This window comes from Somniosus microcephalus, chromosome 31, assembly GCF_052327205.1.
Source record: "Somniosus microcephalus isolate GS21.2 chromosome 31, FLI_Smic_1.0, whole genome shotgun sequence".
Classification (NCBI taxonomy): Eukaryota; Metazoa; Chordata; class Chondrichthyes; order Squaliformes; family Somniosidae; genus Somniosus; species Somniosus microcephalus.
The window spans coordinates 32,760,865-32,784,860 of NC_141017.1; the positions used below are offsets into that span (position 1 = coordinate 32,760,865).

Genomic DNA, 23,996 nt, shown 5'->3' on the forward strand with positions numbered 1-23,996 from the left:
AGCGGGTTTATTCATGACAGGAACCTGAGCCCAAAACAAGGCAGCAGAAGCTGTGGCCCGGCATCCAAAAATGAAATGGCAGGGCACCAGACACAAGTAGAAGGCTGGGCGGTGAAACCCAATCTCGTGCCGCATTCGGAGCTGCCCTCGGGATCAACGGTGCCGGTCACGGATGGGTCCTTGGGGTGGTGGAAGGGGGCCGGTGGGGAACAGAAGGGGCTTCTAGCTTGCAGGCCTCAACTGCACCTCCTAGTCGGTGGAAAGACCACCATCAACTCATCCACACACTCCCACTTGTTGTTGTGGCTGCAGAGGAGCCATGCAAACTGGGAGAGAGAGAAATATTACAAATATTGTACTGCGTGTTTTATAAAAAAAGTGTAAATTGAAGGGTGTAAAGCACCAATTGGTGTTGAAGATTGGGGCAGTTGGCACTGCCCATGGCCACCATGAATGTTGGTTATACACAGCGAAGCAATTTGTTTTGGTCCTTTAACATAGAAGATAGGAGCAGGAGTAGGCCATTCGGCCCCTCGAGCCTACTCCGCCATTCAATGAGATCATGGCTGATCATCTAAATTCAGTACCCTGTCCCTGCTTTCTCCCCATACCCCTTGATCCCTTTAGCCTTAAGAAATATATCTAACTCTTTTTTGAATATATTTAATGAACTGGCCTCCACCGCCCTCTGTGGCAGAGAATTCCACAGGTTCATCACTCTCTGGGTGAAGAAATTCCTCCTCATTTCAGTCCTAAATGGCTTACCCCTTATCCTTAGACTATGACCCCTGGTTCTGGACTCCCCGGCCATCATAAACATCCTTCCTGCATCTAGTCTGTCCAGGCCTGTTAGAATTTTATAGGTTTCGATGAGATCCCCTCTCATTCTTCTAAACTCCAGTGAGTATAAGCCCAATCGACACAATCTCTCCTCATACGTCATTCCTGCCACCCCAGGTATCAGCCTGGTGAATCTTCGCTGCACTCCTTCCACGGCAAGAACGTCCTTCCTCAGATAAGGCGACCAAAACTGCACACAATACTCAAGGTGCGGTCTCACCAAGGCCCTGTACAACTACAGCAAGACATCCTTGTTCCTGTACTCGAATCCTCTCACTGCGAAGGCCAACATGCCATTTGCCTTCTTAACCACCTGCTGCACCTGCATGCTTACCTTCAGCGACTGGTGCACAAGGACACCCAGGTCTCGTTGCACTTCCCCTTCTCCCAATCTCCAGTTTCTTGCTGAGATACGATTCCAGGGGCACCATCAGCCAACTGGTACCTTGCCCAAGTGCCCATCCTTCATTACGTGAGCTTGGACGGCGAGTGTCCACCGGCTATTCAACTCTGGATAGCAATGAGGACATAGGAACAGGAGGAGGCCATTTAGCCCCTCGAGTCTGTTCCGCCATTCCATGAGCTCATGGCTAATCTGTGAACGAACTCCATATACCCGCCTTTACCCCATATCCCTGAATACCTTTGGTTAACAGAAATCTATCAATCTCAGATTTAAAATTAACAATTGATCCAGCATCAACTGCCATTTGCGGAAGAGAGTTCCAAACTTCGACCACCCTTTGTGTGTAGAAGTGTTTCCTAATTTCACTCCTGAAAGGTCTGGCTCTAATTTTTAGACTCTGCCCCCTAGCCCTAGACTCCCCAACCAGCGGAAATAGTTTCTCTCTATCTACCCTATCAGTTCCCCTTAATATCTTGAAAACTTCCATCAAATCACCCCTCAACCTTCTGAACTCCAGGGAATACAACCCCAGTTTGTGTAATCTCTCCTTGTAATTTAACCCTTGGGGTCCAAGTATCATTCTGGTAAATCTGCGCTGCAAGCCCGCCAAGGCCAATATATCCTTCCTAAGGACCAGGAGCTCAGGTGGATCAATTCCACTCCTTAGTTTGGTGGGAGAGAGTATGGAGGCCAATTCATAGCTCCTTCACAGCCGAGATCAGCCAACCGAGTATGGAGTAGGGATCAAGACAGCGACACTTTCTCACCTTTTTAAAAAGCTCAACAGCGCACCAACATTGAACGGCCGTCTCTGAACTCATTCTACCTCTGATCCTTGTCAGCTGTCGGAGGAATACAAGCGCGAGGCCTTTATTCCATTGGACTGGACTGGATTGTATTGCCCTCCGAGGTTGATGGGACAGCCCATCCCAACCCCACCACCAAACACTTCCCACACCTTTACAACCGATTTGAGGACGGCACTAATCGTTGCACCCTTCGTATTAGAAGCGTCTGCGTTCAAAAAGGCATTTCATGCGTTCCTACACGTTCACAGTCGAGTCACATGCGAGCGTTCATTCGCGCCCGGTACATTAAAGCCTGTTAGACTGCATGCGCGTCATGCGCCCGGTGCCTCGGTGCCAGCGTGGCGGTCACCGCACAAGGTTTTTGTATTGGTTGTGGGTGGGTGGTGAAAAAAAGATAAAAAGATTATTTGACATCGAGATCCAGAACCTACTGCAAGAAAAACATTTAACAAGTTATTGCAGGAATAAGGTCACATCACAAAAATAGGAATGACTGAGAACTCCCAATGGGGGGGAAAAAAAAATGTTTTTATTCGTTCCTGGGATGTGGGCATCGGTGGCAAGCCCAGCATTTATTGCCCATCCCTAGTTGCCCTCGAGAAGGTGGTGGTGAGCCGCCTTCTTGAACTGCTGCAGTCCGTGTGGTGAAGATGCTCCCACAGTGCTGTTAGGGAGGGAGTTCCAGGATTTTGACCCAGCGACGATGAAGGAACGGCCAATATATTTCCAAGTCAGGGTGGTGTGTGACTTGGAGGGGAACTTGGAGGTGGTGGTGTTCCCAGGCGCCTGCAGCCCTTGTCGAAATATCCCAAGACAAAAGAGAGAAAAGAAAGACTCGCATTTACATAGCACCTTTCACAACCTCAAAGGATGTCCCAAAGGTTGAGTGGGCTGATCTCAGGTCAAGGCAGCGAGGGAGGCGCAATGGTTATTGGCACCTCTAGGCTAGGGAAGGAGGGGGAAGCAGGGAGGTGGGTGGGGAAATGAGCCAGGCTTTCCACTCCTGAGCATGTGGACATGGGGCAAGGACAGGATCAAGCTCGGCCGTGGTGGTCTCCAAAGTCATATGCCTGGCGAAAACTCAGCTGCCGAGACTGTCGGACGAGAAGTGACCACTTGGACAAGGTTCGGGAAAGCTCTTGGCTCCCTGGACATGGCAGCGCGCCGCCACCCCGGCACGAGTCATTTACGTTAGAAGAATTGAAGGACTGGATGAAGGAGAACACAAGGCTATCCATCCCTCAGCTCCTCTGACAGCCAATTATAAACATGGAAGATAGGAGCAGGAGTAGGCCATTCGGCCCCTCGAGCCTGCTCCGCCATTTAATGAGATCATGGCTGATCATCCAAATTCAGTACCCTGTCCCTGCCTTCTCCCCATATCCCTTGATCCCTTTAGCCTTAAGAAATATATCCAACTCCTTCTTGAATATATTTAATGAATTGGCCTCAACTGCCTTCTGTGGTAGAGAATTCCACAGGTTCACCGCTCTCTGGGTGAAGAAATTCCTCCTCATCTCGGTCCTAAATGGCTTACCCCTTATCCTTAGACTGTGACCCCTGGTTCTGGACTCCCCGACCATCGGGAACATCCTTCCTGCATCTAGTCTGTCTAGTCCTGTTAGAATTTTATAAGTTTCAATGAGATCCCCTCTCATTCTTCTAAACTCCAGCGAGTATAAGCCTAATCGACCCAATCTCTCCTCATATGTCATTCCTGCCATCCCAGGTATCAGTCTGGTGAATCTTCGCTGCACTCCCTCCATGGCAAGAACATCCTTCCTCAGATTAGGAATTTTAGTGGCAGCAGGGCTCCAGTCTGCCCTTTCAGTCAAGCTCGACTATGCAGGGTGACTTCTGAGAGCAAGTGGAGGAAAAAATACCTCACTAATAATAGCTACATGACGACATTCAGAGGTGCTTGAGCGTTGGATGCTTGCAGCTAACTTCCTCCCTCAACAACTGCGAGCCTAGCAGAGGAAGTGTCTCTGCACAGAAGGTAACGCCAACCACTGCAGCCGAGCCATCCTCCTGAACAGGGGCGGACACGGTGCTCGGGTACAGCCTCACAGGCTTGCGCAGCTCTCCAGAGCCTGATCCAAATGGCCGATCCTCACCAGTCTGCCTAGCGTCGGTAGGGTACTGGACCGCAGAGGGTGCAGGAGTGGGCATCACGGTCCTGTCTCATCCTGGCCGAGCGGGCACACAGAGTGCTCTGGGCCCAGGCTTTTGGTCATCGGTCCCAGTATCTCATGTAGCTCGGTGTCAAATTTTGTCCTGTGAAGCGCCTTGGGACGTTTTACTACGTTATAGGCGCTATATAAATGCAAGTAGCTGTTGTTGAGTCACCGGGTACCACGTCAAGAGAGGAGCAGCAACCGCGGGCATTTTTTTTTTACCCCTCCATAGGTCGGAGACGCGGAGGCTAGTCACAGTAGCTCGTCACCGTTCCGGCTGAGACTGGCTAACTTGGCATAGAGCGTGGAACAAACTCGGGATGTTCCTGGTCCACGTGACTCAGCACTGCGCCCGGCAGTGTATCAATCCACCGGGTCATCAGAAAGGCCCACTATGGGAGCACATTCACCACACGGACTGCAGCAGTTCAAGGCGGCAGCCCTCCCCAACACCACCACCTGAAGGGAAGACGAGGGATGGGCAATAAATGCTGGCCTTGCCAGCGACGCCCATATCCCGAGAATGAACATATAAAAAATTAAGGCTTGTGACTGGATTCAGAACATAGGAACCCTGTCTGACTCTACACGTTCTCTTCAGCTGCCTTCACACTGGTGCTAATTTAAAAGACTTGCATTTCTATAGCGCCTTTCACGACCACCGGACGTCCCAAAGCGCTTTACAGCCAATGAAGTACTTTTTTTTGAAGTGTGGTCACTGTTGTAATGTAGGAAACACAGCAGCCAATTTGTGCACAGCAAGCTCCCACAAACAGCAATGTGACAATGACCTGTTTTAGTGATGTTGATTGAGGGACAAATATTGGCCCAGGTCACCGGGGAGAACTCCCCTTGCTCTTCTTAGAAATAGTGGCCATGGGATCTTATACGTCCACCCGAGAGAGCAGACGGGGCCTCTGTTTAACGTCGCACCAGAAAGACGGCACCTCTGACAGTGCAGCACTCCCTCAGAACCCACAGCTTTCTGACTCAGAGGGGCTGTGCGCTAGCAACCTGGGCAGGGCCGACACCGTTGAGTCAGCTCCCAGTACTCGCACTACTAAATCCAGCATCCAGAACAGCCTTAAACCAGCCAGTTATACCAACTTTTCTGCCTTTGCCAGTTCTGACGCCAGTCAGCTTAATACTTCCATCCTTTTTTTTTAAATATTCATTCATGGGATGTGGGCGTCGCTGGTAACGCCAGCATTTACGACCCATCCCTATTTGCCTTTAGAGTCAGAGTTATACAGCACAGACAGAGAGGCCCTTCAGCCCATCGTGTCCGCGCCGGCCATCAAGCCCTGTCTATTCTAATCCCATTTTCCAGCACGGTCCGTAGCCTTGTATGCTATGGCCTTTCAAGTGCTCATCTAAATGCTTGAATGTTGCGAGGGTTCCTGCCTCTACCACCCTTTCAGGCAGTGAGTTCCAGATTCCAACCACCCGCTGGGTGAAAAAGTTTTTCCTCAAATCCCCTCTAAACCTCCTGCCCCCTCGAGAAGGTGGTGGTGAGCCGCCTTCTTGAACCGCTGCAGTCCGTGTGGTGAAGGTGCTCCCACAGTGCTGTTAGGGAGGGAGTTCCAGGATTTTGACCCAGCGACGATGAAGCAAAAATGGCACCATACTGCGGGAGGGGCGGAGTGCACAGTTGCAGTCTCCTCAGCATCTCCCACAGGGTCAACGAATGGTTAACGGCGCAGCTCCCCCGAGAGAGCAGTGAGTAAATGCTACTAAACCGCACAGTCAGGAAAGGTCCGAGGTTGATTTGCGGACTGTGATGAATTAACTGATCACAGCTGGCAATGATAAGGCCAGAACAATTGGCTTCAGTAAAACCATGGACTGAAGGAGGAGGGAGTGAAGAGAAAAGGAAAATCAGCCAAGGTTCTGGTATCTATTCAGAAACTCCTCCTGGGAAATTCAAGTGCAGGGAGGCAAAGAAAATAGCATCAGGTTCGACATTGTTGCCCCCAACAGCCCAACACTCACTATCTAAATAACAAAAGAAGGAACATGAATTTCTGCAGCTCCTTTCACCAACTCAGGACATCCAAAGTACTTTACAGTCAATGAAGTACTTTGGAAGTGTAGTCACTGTTGTAATGTAGGAAACGCGGCAGCCAAATTGCGCACAGCCTGCTCCGCCATTTAATGAGATCATGGCTGATCATCCAAATTCAGTACCCTGTCCCTGCTTTCTCCCCATATCCCTTGATCCCTTTAGCCTTAAGAAATATATCCAACTCCTTCTTGAATATATTTAATGAATTGGCCTCAACTGCCTTCTGTGGTAGAGAATTCCACAGGTTCACCACTCTCTGGGTGAAGCGTATTTCCCTCCGGGCCTTTAGAGTCTTAATCCAATGTCTGGCGGTTATGAGTCTTCAGCACCGTAAGTTTTCCTTAATTTATCATTGAATTAACAGTCTGATTCAGAGTGGACACAAAGGCTGTTTTGGGAAATGCTGCACTGGGTCAGACGAAGGCACGTTGGTGGGGTAACATAGTGAAAACATTACTCTGTACCTAACCTCTCTGAACTGGGGAGTGCTTGAACTAACACGAGACATAGAAACATAGAAGATAGGAGCAGGAGTCGGCCATTCGGCCCCTCGAGCCTGCTCCGCCATTCAATGAGATCATGGTTGATCATCCAAACTCAGTACCCTGTCCCTGCCTTCTCCCCATATCCCTTGATCCCTTTAGCCTTAAGAAATATATCTAACTCCTTCTTGAATATATTTAATGAATTGGCCTCAACTGCCTTCTGTGGTAGAGAATTCCACAGGTTCACCACTCTCTGGGTGAAGAAATTCCTCCTCATCTCTGTCCTAAATGGCCTACCCCTTATCCTTTAATGACCAGATCATCTGTTTCAGTGATGTTGATTGAGAGATAAACAACAACAACAACTTGTATATATATAGCGCCTTTAACTTCGTAAAACGTTCCCAAAGCTCTGCACAGGAGTATTTTAAGACAAAAAAAATGACACCGATCCACATAAGGCTAAATTAGGTCAGGTGACCAAAAGCTTGGTCAAAGTGATAGGTTTTAAGGAGCATCTTAAAGGAGGAAAGAGAGGTAGCGAGGCGGAGAGGTTTAGGGAGGAAATTCCAGAGCTTAGGCAACAGAAGGCACGGCCACCAATGGTGGAGCGATTATAATCAGGGATGCTCAAGAGGGCAGAATTAGAGGAGCGCAGATAGCTCGGTTGGGGTGGGGGCGGGGGATATAATAAATATTGACCAGGACACCAGGGAGAACTCCCCTGCTCTTCTTCAAAATAGCGCCATGGGATCTTTGAAGTCCATCTGGTAGGGCAGACGGGGCCTCGGTTTAATGTCTCATTTGAGAGACAGCACCGCCGACAGTCCAGCCCCCCCCTCAGCACTGCGCAGAGAGTGTCAGCCTGGATAGATTATGGGTTAAAGTCTCTGAAGTGGAATGTGTTAAAGTCTCTGAACCGGAATGTGTTAAACTCTCTGAACCCACAACCTTTTGACTCAGGTGAGGGGTCACGGAGCCACTGCCTTGGGTTCAGACATTGGGCAAGGCACCAGAGGGCAGCTTCTGCACACAGATCTGTATCCCAGTATGAGTCAGCACCTGGTGGGGAGAGTGGGGGAGGAGTTGGGGGAAAGAGATAAGTTGTATAAAAAAAATAAAGGAGCAAAAAATACCAACACTAGATGTAAGGACAAGGAAATCACAATGAAGAGCAGGTTCGTATCAGGTCAGAGAAAACACCCAAGAACTATCATAGAATAGAAAGTTAACATCAATAAAAGATAAAATCCAGCTGTCGGATGTGAGGTGGAACCAATAAAATCATAAATCAATGCCTGATGTTAGAATTCTGTTAGTAAGCACTCGAGCACATCTGAGTCATCGGTCAGCCTAGTTTGAGCTGCATGTCTCGTGTCCGTACCTTGTTCTTCTTGCCGAACGGCCATCGCTTGGTCTTGCTTTTGCCGATGGTCCTCTGCTCGATCTTCGACTCCGATTTAAGAGAGCCAATGCTATTTTCCGATGAAGTCCGATTAATCATCTGGCTGTAGTCTTCAAATTCTAACTCCCCCGGTCTCTCAAATCCTGACTTGTAGGCTTCAATCAGTACTTGAGAATCCTGATATTAAAAAAACAAAGAGAAAAGCGCGGCGAAGACTTAACAGGTTTGTTTTTAAAACAACAGATGCTCCACAGTTGCAACAACAATATTAAAAAGACTGTGGCCTCTGACATAATAAAACTCACTACGCACTTGGTTTGAGTATAAAGCAAGGCTTTAATCAACTTGTTTCAGAACATGGAGGTCTAGTTGTACTTCACTAGTTCCTTGTCTTACAAAATGTCCCTGACAAGCTGGGGCCCACGCCTGAGTATTTATACTCCTTGGACGGCGCCACCAGCTGGCCGTCCAGCATTATTTCACGAGTAGTTTCTTGATGAATGATGAGATTTATAACAGCCTCTACATCTTGAACAAAGGTGGACAACTGCTCTGGGGCTTCATGCTGCAAACAGTCCATGGAGGGAGAGTGCGGATTAACTCGAATTGCTCACAGCTTTGAGAACCAAGTGAAGTATCCCCAGTTCTGGAGCAACCAGTGCATATCGCAGCACGGGATTGTTTTTCTAACAAAGAAAGTCTTGCAGTTCTCCAGCGCCTTTCACGGCCTCAGGACGTGCCAAGGCGCTTTACAGCCAATGAAGTACTTTTTGAAGTGTTGTCACTGTCAGAAACACAGCAGCCAATTTGCGCACAGCACGATCCCACAAACAGCAACGTGACAATGACCCAGATAATCTGTTTCAGTGATGTTGGTTGAGGGATGAATATTGGCCCCAGGACAACTCCCCCCTGCTGATAGTGCAGACGGGGACTCGGTTTAACGTCTCATCTGAAAGACGCTTGATCAGTCATGCAAAGGGAGCGTCAGCCTAGATTTAGTGGTCAAGTCTCTAGAGTGGGACTTGAACCCACGGCCCTCTGACTCAGAGGCGAGAGTGCCACCCACTGAGCCACGGCTGACCCAGGACCACGGGTCAAAAACAGTACCAATGATCAGAAGTTCTACGTACACCATTTTCGTTAACGGACTCTGCGGCCTTAGTCATCCCATCCAGACACTTCCCAATGATGGGCATGACCTGCCGGTCCGTGTCCGCAAACAACTTGTACGCCTCGCACAGCTTCCGTGTCCGCCTTTCGTCCATCTCCTGGAGTTTCTGCAGAAACAAGAGAAGGCACGTGGTTGGTAAAGGAGAGGGCCCCCCGAGGAAGCTCGGCATTTCTCTGGCAGGCCTACAGCTTGAAAGTTTCACAAACAAACCCAAAAGCGAGATCCAATCCCAGCCAGGCTATGCTGGAACCTTAAAGAAACAACAAAGCAAGAACTTGGGACACTTGGTCGGGTTACCAAACCTCCAGGATTGGCCCGGAGTCTCCAGGAATTGAAGGTTAATCTCTAGAACATCGCTACGAGAAATTCGGTTGCTTTGCGCAAACCACCCAGTGCCCGGGCGTGATGCCGCTAACGCCTCCTGCGAAATTCATCGGGAGGCTAGCGGCGGTGGTAGCGCCCTGTGGTGCTGCGCCTCCGGCGATGACGTCATCGCCGTGCGCAGCGTCCCGGCTGCAAACTTGGCTCGCACCCCCTGACCTATCGTCGGACGGTATGTCCGATGGGGTCAGGGTGTCGGGTTTGCGGGCGGGGTGGCGCAAATTAAAGGGCAGGTGCCACGCGGCCATTTTTTTGGGGGGGGGGGGGGGCTTGCCTGCCAGCACCTGCCCCCTCTGGCCTCCTCCCGCGATCGGCTCCTCCAGAGTGCGGGCTCTTTTGCTGGCACCCCGCTCCTCGGTGGTCCAGCAGGGCCCCGATGCACCCCGCCCCGTTAATCAGGGGAAGGAAGCCTGTAATACCACGGCGCTACCTTGCCAACGCGCGTGGCGCTGTTGCACATAGCACGGGAATATTCAATGGGAGCGCCCCAAGAGCGAGGGGGAGCGCTTCCAGTAGCAGCCCGACTCCTGCTTGGGGCGCTACCATTGAATTTCGGGCACGGGGGGGGGGGGGGCACTAACTTTTTGGGGGCGCTAAAAGCAGTGAAGTTATTGCCCCAAAGGTGGCGTGAGCCAATTTTTCCCCCTCGAAATCTAGTCTGGTCTTGTGATCAGCTGCTGACAAATACAAGAGTCAAAGATATTTGGCTCATTCCTGCGACACCCTAAATCTCACACCGCGGCAGCCAGCTCTCTTTTGAATGTCCCCAATGTTTCTGCCCACACCGTCTGCCCAGATTATTCCAAACCCCTCACTCAGCTTCTTCCGAATGTCTTGTTCAAATTTAATTGATCACTAAATTTATGCCCCCCCCACCACCTGAGGTCCTACTCTGCAAAGTCCCAATTCCTTAAAAACTTACGTTGAAAACATGAGGCATTTCTGTAAAGTAGAACTGATTCTGGTCCCGGTTGTATTTCTGGAGCTGGGAGGCGTATTCATTTTTGCTTTCTTCCACCATGTGATTCCGCAGATTTGCCTGTTGTTTCGCCTGAGGGGGAAATCAGGAAACATCATTTATACGTCGGCCGTGAAGGACTCGTCGCGTCACTCCCTCCGAGTTCACAGTCGGAAGCAGCGTTTGACTGCATATCCCTGGTCAATAGCAGTCTAGGCATCTCTCCTTCACTACTGAATCCAGGAGCAATATAGCTGCACAGCCGAGTAACTCAAAACAAATATGACATGCACGCATCAAAAAATTGGGTTTGTTTTTGTGTTCGTCAAGTAACTTTTGGAACACTTGTCCACTTTGGGTGTCCACTTTTGGTCGCCTTATCTGAGGAAGGATGTTCTTGCCATGGAGGGAGTGCAGCGAAGATTCACCAGACTGATACCTGGGATGGCAGGAATGACGTATGAGGAGAGATTGGGTCGATTGGGCTTATACTCGCTGGAGTTTAGAAGAATGAGAGGGGATCTCATTGAAACTTATAAAATTCTAACAGGACTGGACAGACTAGATGCAGGAAGGATGTTCCCGATGGCAGGGGAGTCCAGAACCAGGGGGTCACAGTCTAAGGATAAGGGGTAAGCCATTTAGGACAGAGATGAGGAGGAATTTCTTCACCCAGAGAGTGGTGAACCTGTGGAATCTCTACCACAGAAGGCAGTAGAGGCCAATTCATTAAATATATTCAAGAAGGAGTTGGATATATTTCTTAAGGCTAAAGGGATCAAGGGATATGGGGAGAAGGCAGGGACAGGGTACTGAATTTGGATGATCAACCATGATCTCATTGAATGGCGGAGCAGGCTCAAGGGGCCGAATGGCCTACTCCGGCTCCTATCTTCTATGTTTCTATGTCTCGTGTTAGTTCAAGCACTCCCCAGTTCAGAGAGGTTAGGTACAGAGTAATGTTTTCACTATGTTACCCCACCAATGTGCCTTCGTCTGACCCAGTGCAGCATTTCCCAAAACAGCCTTTGTGTCCACTCTGAATCAGACTGTTAATTCAATGATAAATTAAGGAAAACTTACGGTGCTGAAGACTCATAACCGCCAGACATTGGATTAAGACTCTAAAGGCCCGGAGGGAAATACGCTTGGGAGGGATTTGGCTGGATCGGTGCGGCTGGATTTAAATCTAGGCCTACCTTTTCCACGTCAGCCTTGGTTGTGTTGATGTCGTTGTCGACCTTCTCTGCATTCTGCAACGCTTTCTCTGCCTCCTTGCAGTCTCGCTCGAACCTCCTCTTAGCCTGAGGGAGAAGGAACATCAGATTTACACCAAGAGCCATCTTTTGTTTCTTAACTTGTCCCATTACCATCTCCTTTCGCCTCGCACCATTATCCCTTTTTTCTCTCAATCTCTCCTGCCTTCCACCCTATCACAGACCTTTTTTTTCCCGCCCCTCCCCCCTCCCCTTGCTTAAAAACCTGTTCCTTCTCCAACTTTTTCCAATTCGGACGAAGGGTCACCGACCTGAAACGTTAACTCTGTTTCTCTCTCCGCAGATGCTGCTTGACCGGCTGAATATTTCCAGCATTTCCTGTTTTTATTTCAGATTTCCAGCATCCGCAGTATTTTGGTTTTGTATCAGATTTACACTGATTGCAATTGCAGTTGGCTGGTTCAGAAGGCCCTGATGTCTTGGTCGGTAAACCCAGTGCCCGACGGAGCCAAACAGATCAGAAAATCCCAGGTGGAATTCCTACTCTGTGTTGAGCTACCCAATCCTCAGCCAGAGCAGCATTTGGAGCGCTGCAGTTAACCTCAGTACCCCTGGTCTGGGGAAGGGTGGGGAATGGGGAAAATCACCCAGAGTTCTTGCTCCTGACTGCGAGCCAGTGATCTCCGCCGGCATGAGGATGTTGAGCAAGGACAGCAGAAGGTTTGCCTGTGCGATCCTCCCACAGCCAAAGAGCTTGCCGACACTCACCAGCTGCGCACAGATGAAGAATGGCCACTTAAGTTGAGAGAGTGGAAGGAGCCCAGCACCCATGGAACCATACCCTGGCATAAGTCAGGAGAAAAAGAGGTAGAAGGGAAAAGGCACGAGAAAAGCCGCAGTCCTTCATGCTCTGTAAAGCTCATTTCAAGTGCCCACTCCAAAGACTTGAGCACAAAATCCAGGCTGACACTCCCAGTGCTGAGGGAGTGCTGCACTGTCGGTGGTGCCGTCTTTCAGAGGAGACCTTAAACCGAGGCCCCGTCTGCCCCCTCAGGTGGACGTAAAAGATTCCCACGGCCACTATTGCGAAGAGGAGCAGGGGGGAGTTCTCCCCGGTGTCCTGGGGCCAATATTTATCCCTCAATCAACATCACAAAAACAGATGATCTAGTCATTATCACATTGCTGTTTGTGGGAAACATAGAAGATAGGAACAGGAGTAGGCCATTCGGCCCCTCGAGCCTGCTCCGCCATTTAATGAGATCATGGCTGATCATCCAAATTCAGTACCCTGTCCCTGCTTTCTCCCCATATCCCTTGATCCCTTTAGCCTTAAGAAATATATCTAACTCCTTCTTGAATATATTTAATGAATTGGCCTCCACTGCCTTCTGTGGTAGAGAATTCCACAGGAGCTTGTTGTGCACAAATTGGCTGCTGCGTTTCCTACTATACAACAGTGACTACACTCCAAAAGTACTGCATTGGCTCTAAAGGGCTTTGGGACGTCCTGAGGTCGTGAAAGGCGCTGTAAAAATGCAAGTCTTTCTTTTTTTTTTCCTCTTTCTGCCCATTTCTAGCCTGAACTGTGCACTTGCCAACGGAGTTATCAGGGAGCTGGAGTAGGTGGCGTGTAACTTTAGTATTTCTTGGTCATTAGTGAAAGAATACGAAAGACTTGCATTTGTTGGCGAGGCACGCACTGAGAATAGTCGGCATTAATGGCAAGCAAATATACCCTGAAGGCTAAAGGAAATAAGTTGTTTTATTACAGTGAATACAATAAACTTACATTATCCAGCTGTTTAAAACTAACTTCTAGGTTCTGTTGGGCTTTTCTTCCTTCTAGAAGATGCTGAAACAGAAAGGGCCCCATTAGCATAAAGACATTGCCAGGAAGTAATCACCAACGCCACCGAGAAAGCAGCGGACACGGTCTAAACTGTCCTTTATGCAAGGGTAATAATAGAAAGGCCGAGGCCAAGCTAGCGAGGCCCACACATTTAATGAAGGCATAGAGACATAGAAGATAGGAGCAGGAGTAGGCCATTCGGCCCCTCGAGCCCGCTCCGCCATTCAATGAGATCATGGCTGATCATCCAAACTCAGTACGCTGTCCCTGCTTTCTCCCCATATCCCTTGATCCCTTTAGCCTCAAGAAATATATCCAGCTCCTTCTTGAATATATTTAATGAATTGGCCTCAACTGCCCTGTGTGGCAGAGAATTCCACAGGTTCACCACTCTCTGGGTGAAGAAATTCCTCCTCATCTCAGTCCTAAATGGCTTACCCCTTATCCTTAGACTGTGACCCCTGGTTCTGGACTCCTCCGCCATCGGTAACATCCTTCCTGCATCTAGTCTGTCCAGTCCTGTTAGAATTTTAAAAGTTTCAATGAGATCCCCTCTCATTCTTCTAAACTCTAGCGAATATAAGCCTAATCGACCCAATCTCTCTTCATACGTCGTTCCTGCCATCCCAAGTATCAGTCTGGTGAATCTTCGCTGCACTCCCTCCATGGCAAGAACATCCTTCCTCAGATAAGGCGACCAAAACTGCACACAATACTCAAGGTGTGGTCTCACCAAGGCCCTGTACAACTGCAGCAAGACATCCTTGCTCCTGTACTCGAATCCTCTCACTATGAAGGCCAACATACTGACATACAGTGTGCGATGTTAGCATTCATTTAATAAACCATTCAATCACAAAGCTACAGTCTCCATGGGCGCTCCTGACTCACGGTGGGGCTCTGGATAAGACACAGGAGCAGATGCTTGCTGGAAATCGGGAGCAGATGGATTGGACACGTTGTTGGGGGGGGGGGGGGTGGCGGGGATGGGGAGTAAAGAATGGATGAACAGAGTAACATTGCGTCCTACCGTCTTGCGTTCCTGCTTATTGTCGTGCAAGTATTTCAGCAATTCGGCAAAGATTTGCTGCATCAAATTCTCTGCTATAACTTCCCGCTGCCCGGCGTAATCATTCATCTCGTTGAGAATGTTGATGAAGGTCTGATACTGGGAGAATCTGCGAGAAAGAAACAGATTTTAAAGCAAAGGGACATCGGACAAACTGAGCGTGGGGGGGCGGGGGGGAAAGTAAAGATCGATAATTAAGTCAAATTTGATTTTAAAATGTTCTCCTCATTTCCCGCAGAGCAGGTCATTGCATGGGTACATAGAAACATAGAAAATAGGAGGAGTAGGCCATTCAGCCCCTCAAGCCAGTTCCGCCATTTAATGAGATCATGGCTGATCATCTAAATTCAGTACCCTGTCCCTGCTTTCTCCCCATACCCCTTGATCCCTTTAGCCTTAAGAAATATATCCAACTCCTTCTTGAATATATTTAATGAATTGGCCTCCACTGCCTTCTGTGGTAGAGAATTCCACAGGTTCACCACTCTCTGGGTGAAGAAATTCCTCCTCATTTCTGTCCTAAATGGCTTACCCCTTATCCTTAGACTGTGACCCCTGGTTCTGGACTCCGCGACCATCGGGAACATCCTTCCTGCATCTAGTCTGTCTAGTCCTGTTAGAATTTTATAAGTTTCAATGAGATCCCCTCTCATTCTTCTAAACTCTACATCCCAAGGGCCTCAGCGGCTCTCCGATACCTCACTCCAGTGGGTACACGTGACGTGGCCACAGAGGCAGCACAACCGGCTCTCACGCAACGTCCGCCCCACTTTTGACAGGAAGGCGCAGGGAGCAATCCGGAATAGAACCCTCTTGGCAGATTTCCCCCTTTCCCTAGAGCAGGGGGGCACCGCAACCAATCCTGGTGCCCCCTTCCCCCCCAATGCCCACACAGACCAGGAACCGAACGCAGGGTCTTTCTCCAGTCGTTGCCTTTTACTCACTCGTTATTGGGGGGGGGGTGGGACTTGGCAGCTATTCTCTGAGGTACTGCAGTATAAGATGTCAATTTGAGGCTTGTCCGTGCGGTGTTGATGAACTACAAAGCCTCCTGTACATCATCCAAGCCCAGTACTACACACAGGATGTTCCCGATGGCAGGGGAGTCCAGAACCAGGGGTCACAGTCTAAGGATAAGGGGTAAGCCATTTAGGACAGAGATGAGGAGGAATTTCTTCACCCAGAGAGTGGTGAACCTGTGGAATTCTCTACCACAGAAGGCAGTGGAGGCCAATTCATTAAATATATTCAAGAAGGAGTTAGATATATTTCTTAAGGCTAAAGGGATCAAGGGATATGGGGAGAAAGCAGGGACAGGGTACTGAATTTGGATGATCAGCCATGATCTCACTAAATGGTGGAGCAGGCTCGAGGGGCCGAATGGCCTACTCCTGCTCCTATCTTCTATGTTTCTATAAAGATTCCCACCGTCAGTCCCTCCTCTCACTGATCTCTCAGTCAGAACCACGGCGCAGTGAGGAAGTGCTCCCCCTGGGAAAGGGGAGAGGAGAGGTGAAAGGTCCATCAAAGGTCCTCTCCAATGCACCTTCTCGGGCCTGGTTCTAAGTGGCAGAGGTTTCGGAGCAGGTAATTCGCCCGTCGCTTCAGATGCACGTGTTCTAGGGAAGAGCGGATAACTCGGAACAACAGAGGCGTCACAAACCAACTGAGGCACCAACCGCACGACAGCCACCATATTGGCTCCACCTCGAAATGACAACAAAGTCATCTCCAGTATCACAGCTGAAGTGGTTGAGCAGCACAATTGGCCTCCCTTGGGTAAGAAAAGGCGAAAACAGTCAGCCAGCACGCCACCACCCCACCCCCTTCGACTGATCACCGTCCAATTAAAAAAAAAAGTGGGTTATTTGTTGGCGTTGGTCAGGAGGGGACTGGCTTGGCTGTGGTGCCTGATTGGAGAGTTCCTGGCTCTTGAGAAACACACCAGAGCAAGGGTCACCAATTCAAGGGGGTGGGAGAATCAGAAGACTTGGAAAACAAAATCCACCTAATCATAGCCTACGGATATAGCTGGGGAGGGGGGCACAAGGGGCGGGCACTAATTTTCCTCAGTACTTCATGGGTTAAGACTGCTGTTCACCAGATTCTCGCTGCCTGCCCACATCTTGTCTCTCGTAAAAAAACTCGAGGGAAGACAAAGCAGCTATTTGTTGATCCCCTCTCCAGAGAACAGACAGCTCATTGACAACTGACCAGTGAGAAGTGAATAGAGTTTATTCTGATCTCTGGTAGAGATCACATGCTTTGAGAGCTAGGTGGCAAAACACAACTACATTATCTTGGCGTGAATAGAAGATCTGGCCCCCGTCCCAGAAATGACGTCACTGAGCTTTTGTAGTCACCCGGCACTTCCTGAAGGGCTGGTTATTGGTACATGAGCAACCCCATCATCTCAACCGTGTACACACGCACGCACCCACACACAGTATGTATACTCACACACGCGCGCACGCAATGTATACTCACACACACACAGTATGTATACTCACACACGCACACAGTATGTATACTCTCACACGCACCCACACACAGTATGTATACTCTCACACACACAGTATGTATACTCTCACACACACACAGTATGTATACTCTCACACACACAGTATGTATACTCACACACACTCACACACACAGTATGTATACTCTCACACACAGTATGTATACGCTCACACACAGTATGTATACTCTCACACACAGTATGTATACTCTCACACACACAGTATGTATACTCACACACACACAGTATGTATACTCACACACACCCACGCACAGTACGTATACTCTCACACGCGCACACACACAGTATGTATACTCTCACACACATACAGTATACTCACACACACAGTATGTATACTCACACACACGCGCACACACACGGTATGTATACTCTCACACACACACACAGTATGCATACTCACACACACACACAGTATGCATACGCGCACACACAGTATGCATACGCGCACACACAGTATGCATACGCGCACACACAGTATGCATACGCGCACGTGCACACACACACAGTATGCATACTCACACGTGCACACACACACAGTATGTAGACACACACAGTATGTATACACACACACGCGCACACACACACTGTATGTATATACAGGTAGACTACCCTTTATCCGGACTTCCGAAAACCGAAACCCTCTAAAAACCGAAGGTTTTTTCGTTCAGCGTAAGTCGTGCGTACGAACGAAAAAACCTTCGGTTTTTAGAGGGTTCCAGTTTTGGAAGTTCGGATAAAGGGTAAGTCGTGCGCACGACCCCCCCGCCGGCCCCGACAACCGCCGACCCCCCCGCGGACCCCGCCGGCCCCGACAACCGGCGACCCCCCCGCGGACCCCGCCAACTGCCGACCTCGCCGGCCCCGACAACCGCCGACCCCCCCCCCGCGGACCCCGCCGGCCCCGACAACCGCCGACCCCCCCCGCGGACCCCGCTGGCCCCGACAACCGCCCCCACCCCCCCCCGCGTACCCCGCCGGCCCCGACCCCCGCCGACCCCGACTGACTTACGCTGAGCGTCAGCGTAAGTCGTGCGCACGACCCCCCCGCGGACCCCCACCGACCCCCCCCCCCCCGCGGACCCCCGCCGACCCACCTTCCGAAATCTGAAATTCTCCTTTATCCGAAACTCGGCTGGTCCCGAGGTTTTCGGATAAAGGATAGTCTACCTGTACACACAGTATGCATACACACACACACAGTGTACACGCACACACAGTATGTATATACACACACAGTACACGCACACAGTATGTATACTCTCACACGCACACACGGGAAAAGCAGATCTCCTCTCTCGACCTGCCTCTGCTGCTCTTAAGCCAGTCAGTTAAGAGGCCTACACTAACAACCCAGGCTGAATGGCCCTCTGATTTTCCCTTCTGTCTGGAGCAGGAGTGGTGGAGCGTGGGGTGAAACAGGAGAAAAATCAAGCACCCGTCCCCACATGACGGCGGGTCAGATCAGGAATACACGGTGGGAATGCTAGAGCCCCAAAAAGCCCACTCCTGTGGGATGTCGCCCGCATGACCATGCAACCCCACCTCAAAGAATCTGAATCACTCCAGTTTCCCCTTTCAGCTCTTCCCAGACTCCATGGGCATGATTTTCATTGGGCCGTGGAGGCGGGATTGGAGGCGTGTGGGGGTTTAAATCCCGAAATCGGGGGTCCCGCCCCCATCCCGCCCCCAACCCACCTCCATGCCAGTTTCAAAGGAGGCGGGTACCCGCCCCGCACTGGGAGCCGCCTCCCCGAGGCGGGAAGGGATTAGTGCCAATTAACTGCCTGTTAACAGGCAGTTTTTAGCCTAATCTCTATTTTTATTGTTGAAGTGTGGGATTCCCGATGGCTCCAAACCACGCCAAGTTAGCGAGGCGGACCGTCGGGCTTGGAAGGTTTGAGATGTTCAGGTGAGTGATGGGTGCATGAGTGTGTTTGGTGTGTGTATAAAGTGTTTAAAGAAGTTTTGCTTACCTTTACAGACTTCCTTCCTTCAGGTCTCGGGAGTCCCTCATCTCACCGGCACAGAAAGCAGAATGGCCACGATCTGTCAAAAGTTGCAGCATTCAGCCTTCTGTTCTGGGGAGATCTCTAAATCAGCCTGAGAGGAAGGAATTAACTTGGAGTACAGATTGTCAGTGTTTGACAGCTTCAAAGAGCTGTCAAACACTGATATTTCATCTGTCAAAAGCTTTTGACAGATGAAATATCAATCTGTGACATCACCTGTTGCCGGGTGGCCCTTAATTGGCCTGCCGAGCGGACTCAACAAGGTCAATCAGGGGAAAATCGAGTGGTTGGCCACAACTCGATGGAGACGGGACTACAACCCCAAAAGTTGTAGTCCCGCCTCCTACCCAACTCCTCAATCAAAATCCAGCCCAACATCTCCTCCAGTCAAGAAGCCCGATTCAAATTTGCCCCTGGGGTCTGCCAGTGCGATAAGGCACAGCTCGTCAATAGCCTGCGGAAGAGGGGAGGACGGTGAGGCATCAAAACAGGCCCCACTTCCAGATGTCACCACTTGGCCGGCCAATATACCCAAACAGTGTGACCGTACAGATACGCTCATTTCACCAGTTGACAGCAGCTTACTTCAATTCCTGGTCTTCTTTAGAGACTCGCTTGGGACTGTACTTCTTCACCAAAGTCCTGAGGAAAGAAAGCAAAATTACCACCTGCAGCAAAACACTCTCCTCACCATTGGCCCATGAAGAATATAGAAACCGGAGGAGGCCAATCATCGAGCCTGTTCCGCCATTCAATGAGATCATGGCTGATCTGTGACCCAACTCCACATATCGACCTTTGCCCCAGAACACTTAATACCTTTGGTTAGCAGAAATCTATCAATTTCAGATTTAAAATTAACAATTGACCCAGTGTCAGCCACCCTTTGTGTGTAGAAGTGTTTCCTAATTTCACTCCTGAAAGGTCTGGCTCTGATTTTTAGACTCTGCCCCCTAGTCCTAGACTCCCCAACCAGCGGAAATAGTTTCTCTCCATCTACCCTATCAGTTCCCCTTAATATCTTGAAAAATTTGATCAAATCACCCTTTAATCTTCTAAATTCCAGGGAATGCAAGCCTAGTTTATGTAATCTCTGCTCGTAATTTAACCCTTGGAGTCCAGGTAGCATTATAATAAACCTACGCTGCACTCCCTCCAAGGCCACTACATTCTTCCTAAGGTGTGGGGCCCAGAACTGCTCACAGTGCTCCAGCTGTGATCTAACCAGGGCTTTGTATAGCTGCAGCATAACTTCTACCCCCTTGTATACGAATCCTCGAGATACAAAGGCCAGCATCCCATTGGCCTTTTAAATTATTTTTTGTACCTGTTCATGTCATTTTAATGATGGAGGACCATGGACTCGGATTCTGCTCATCATTTAAATGGCCTATTTGGGGGATGGTGAGGGAAGGAGGAGGGGGGGGAAGATAGGGAGGGAAGGAGGAGGGGGGGGAGACAGGGAGGGAAGGAGGAGGGGGGGGAGATAGGGAGGGAAGGAGGAGGGGGGGGAGATAGGGAGGGAAGGAGGAGGGGGGGGAGATAGGGAGGGAAGGAGGAGGGGGGGAGATAGGGAGGGAAGGAGGAGGGGGGGAGATAGGGAGGGAAGGAGGAGGGGGGGAGATAGGGAGGGAAGGAGGAGGGGGGAGATAGGGAGGGAAGGAGGAGGGGGGAGATAGGGAGGGAAGGAGGAGGGGGGAGATAGGGAGGGAAGGAGGAGGTAAACCCCCAATTTAGGATCTAGTTGACTTTCAATCAGAAACATTTGGCATCCACAGAAAGAGCACATGCTATTAAAACGGTCCCGTGTACCAGGAACCAGTTGAAGACGAGAACGTCTCCGAAGGTTCCCATCACGTGTCTCATCACAGAGCAGTAGGACAAGGAGCTGCCAATCTCCAACATGGAGGGTTCGTGCTCTCAGCCAAGCAGTCAGCAAAATACAGGGCGCCTACCCAATAACAGGGAAAATATGGACTCCACGCGCAACCTCTCCAGTGCAGCACAGGCCCAGGCTTAGGCCCACACAGCAGGCCTCATACCCGTCCCTAGTCAGAGAATGCGATTTGGTGTTTGTGAAGCCCAACAGTCTAAACAATTTAAATCTCAATCTCTTAGAGCCCCCATGCTCTACTGATGCTCCAGTTTGAGATGACATCATAGGGGGGCCTTCCCCTCCTTGGAATCGAGGCGTCTTGCTTCTTAGTTTCCACAATTTAAAGAGGTCCATCCGTGCCTAGCCCATCAATCCTGAAAACCAGAGTGGTAATTCCACCCTTTCCCCTCTCCTCCCAAAGACAGTAGGGTGCCACATCAGCCTCTTGCTTACCTTGCAAAGAAACCCTACAATGGCTTTCTTTTAAATTCAAAAATGATTGCCCCAATGTTCTCTCTTTCTCACCCCCACCCCCTGCCCCCCCAACAGTGTTGACTCCAGGAGCTGTAAGCCCCTCCTGTACCTCGGCCAAGTGGCTATTTTTCCATTTGTGAGCTGAGACAGTAAATGTTGACAGGATATTCAACTGTGGAAACCATCCCAGGTGAGCCTGATGTGGACCCACTGTTTCCTCTCCCCACCCCCCCCCCCGCCCACTCCCAAGGCCCACAAGTGCAACTGAGGTCACTGGAGAGTGACCAGGAGCAGGAATAATTCCCGACTTTCCCTTCCCCCGGGGGTGCTGAGGACAACTCCTCCCCCACCCACACCCTGTGCCCAGCACAGAATGGAATCCAACCTGGGCTTTCCCAGCTCTGTGCCACACTGGTCATTGCATCTACCCACTGACCCAGGACAGGAGCTCGTTCCGGCTTCTGAAGTAGAAAGCATGGAATCCTTTAGTTTAGACTAGGGAGTATTGACTCTTCCCAACTGCTGAATTCAGGAAAGGAATGTAAAATTAGGCATCTTACCGGGATGGGTGTGTGTATGGGAGAGAACATTAGGAGGGGAGAGCAAGAGCATGTACGAACGAGAGAGAACGTGCGAGCGAAAGAGAGAACGTGCGAGCGAGAGAGAGAGAGAGAGAACATGCGAGCGAGAGAGAGAGAGAACATGCGAGCGAGAGAGAGAACGTGCGAGCGAAAGAGAGAACGTGCGAGCGAGAGAGAGAACGTGCGAGCGAGAGAGAGAACGTGCGAGCGAGAGAGAGAGAGAGAACATGCGAGCAAGAGAGAGAGAGAACGTGCGAGCGAGAGAGAGAGAGAACATGCGAGCGAGAGAGAGAGAGAGAACGTGCGAGCGAATGAGAGAGAGCACAAGAGAAAGAGAGCCGGAGTGCTTGAGCGAGAGAGCGTGCGGTTCCTCCTTTCATCTCCTCAATGTATATAAAATCTAACATAAAATATATAATCCAAGGCCTGTAATTAGTGCTTGTTTATCATCTTGGTTTAGGCAAACCTGCAGGCCCACAGTACACACAGGCCTCGCTCGCTCTCTAAGCTGGAGCAATGAGGCCTGTCTGGGACGACGGAAGTTTGATAAATGCGGTGAGTTTTCCTCCTTCCTCAAACGTTTTCTATCAACACAGTCCTTTTTTCTTTTCGCTGCGTAAGACATTTTAAAGGGAACTGTACCCCACATGGTGAAATGAGTTCCTTCATGGTCAGCTCAGTTCTCTCTGTATCTGAAGGATACGGTGTGGAGTTTTTCTATTTAGGGCAAGGACTATTCTGCAGCCCATTCCCGCTCTGTGAAGCGTTAGCTTCAGTCACACGAATGACCCATCCCTCCTCCTCCTCCTCACCCTGCCTGTTGGCCCCAACCACCCCAGTATTTCCTCGTTCCTTGAAACGCTCCCGATCAAGATTTCATTCATTGCCCCCTCTTCCCCGCACGCCACTTCATTCTACCAGTGGACTCATTATTCCTGCCACACCTCGCCCACCGTGCGGCCTAAAACGAGGGCCCGAGTCGGGTTTCCACCCCTCCAGGAATGCCCTGGCGTCTCCAGGAATTAAAGATTAATCTCCGGGACACTGCGGCGAGCAACACCCGGGAGAAAAATCATCGGGGCCTTTAAAAAAGTGTTTTTCTTTTTAAATTTCTTTGCTGATCAGTTATAATATTGAAGGCGGGGATAAAAGCCTGTGTGTGACAGAGTCGAGAATCAACCAATTGGGTAACGAGGGGAGAGGTGTTGGGTGACCAATGGCGGGAGGGGTGGGGGGGGTCAGAGGCGGGAGGCCAGGAGGAGAATCCTCCAGGAATACGTCCAGAGTTGGCAACCCTAGGCCCGAAGCCTGCGCCTGACCGGACTGCAAGTGCCAACAGTCGAACTCCGCCTTACCTCAGCTGCTTGGCGTAAGTCTGTTCTATTTCAGTGCGGTCCTTCACAAACTTCACGTACTTCTCCACCAGGTCAATCCCCCACTGGGTCTGCCGTTCTATGATGTCATATTGGTCCTAGAGGGAGGAAGAAAAGCAGGTGGTCAGACGAAATTGGGGCAGAGAAGTGGAAAATATATCGGTAAATGCATAGAGCTGTCCTTATATTCCTGCACGTGGAAAGTCATCACTCTTGGGCCATATGAGAGACGAGGTAGAGCGAATGATTGAATTGATTAGACACATACATCCGACGACAGATTAACCCAAAACTTCCTCCCTCTCC

At 50.1% G+C, this 23,996-nt stretch overlaps 1 protein-coding gene across 2 annotated transcripts in view; it reads right to left on the bottom strand.

Annotated features, from left to right (window-relative positions):
- trip10b (thyroid hormone receptor interactor 10b) overlaps positions 1–23,996 on the bottom strand; it is a 168,710-nt gene that overhangs the window by 31,668 nt on the left and 113,046 nt on the right. For both annotated transcript variants that reach the window (XM_085971747.1, XM_085971748.1), the window contains exons 2-9: positions 23,673–23,788; positions 19,972–20,028; positions 14,800–14,947; positions 13,710–13,772; positions 11,900–12,004; positions 10,665–10,793; positions 9,321–9,467; positions 8,167–8,364 (exon numbers count right to left, since the gene is read on the bottom strand). In XM_085971747.1, the coding sequence (XP_085827873.1) occupies positions 8,167–8,364; positions 9,321–9,467; positions 10,665–10,793; positions 11,900–12,004; positions 13,710–13,772; positions 14,800–14,947; positions 19,972–20,028; positions 23,673–23,788 (963 nt within the window). The remainder of the gene's footprint in view (positions 1–8,166; positions 8,365–9,320; positions 9,468–10,664; positions 10,794–11,899; positions 12,005–13,709; positions 13,773–14,799; positions 14,948–19,971; positions 20,029–23,672; positions 23,789–23,996) is intronic.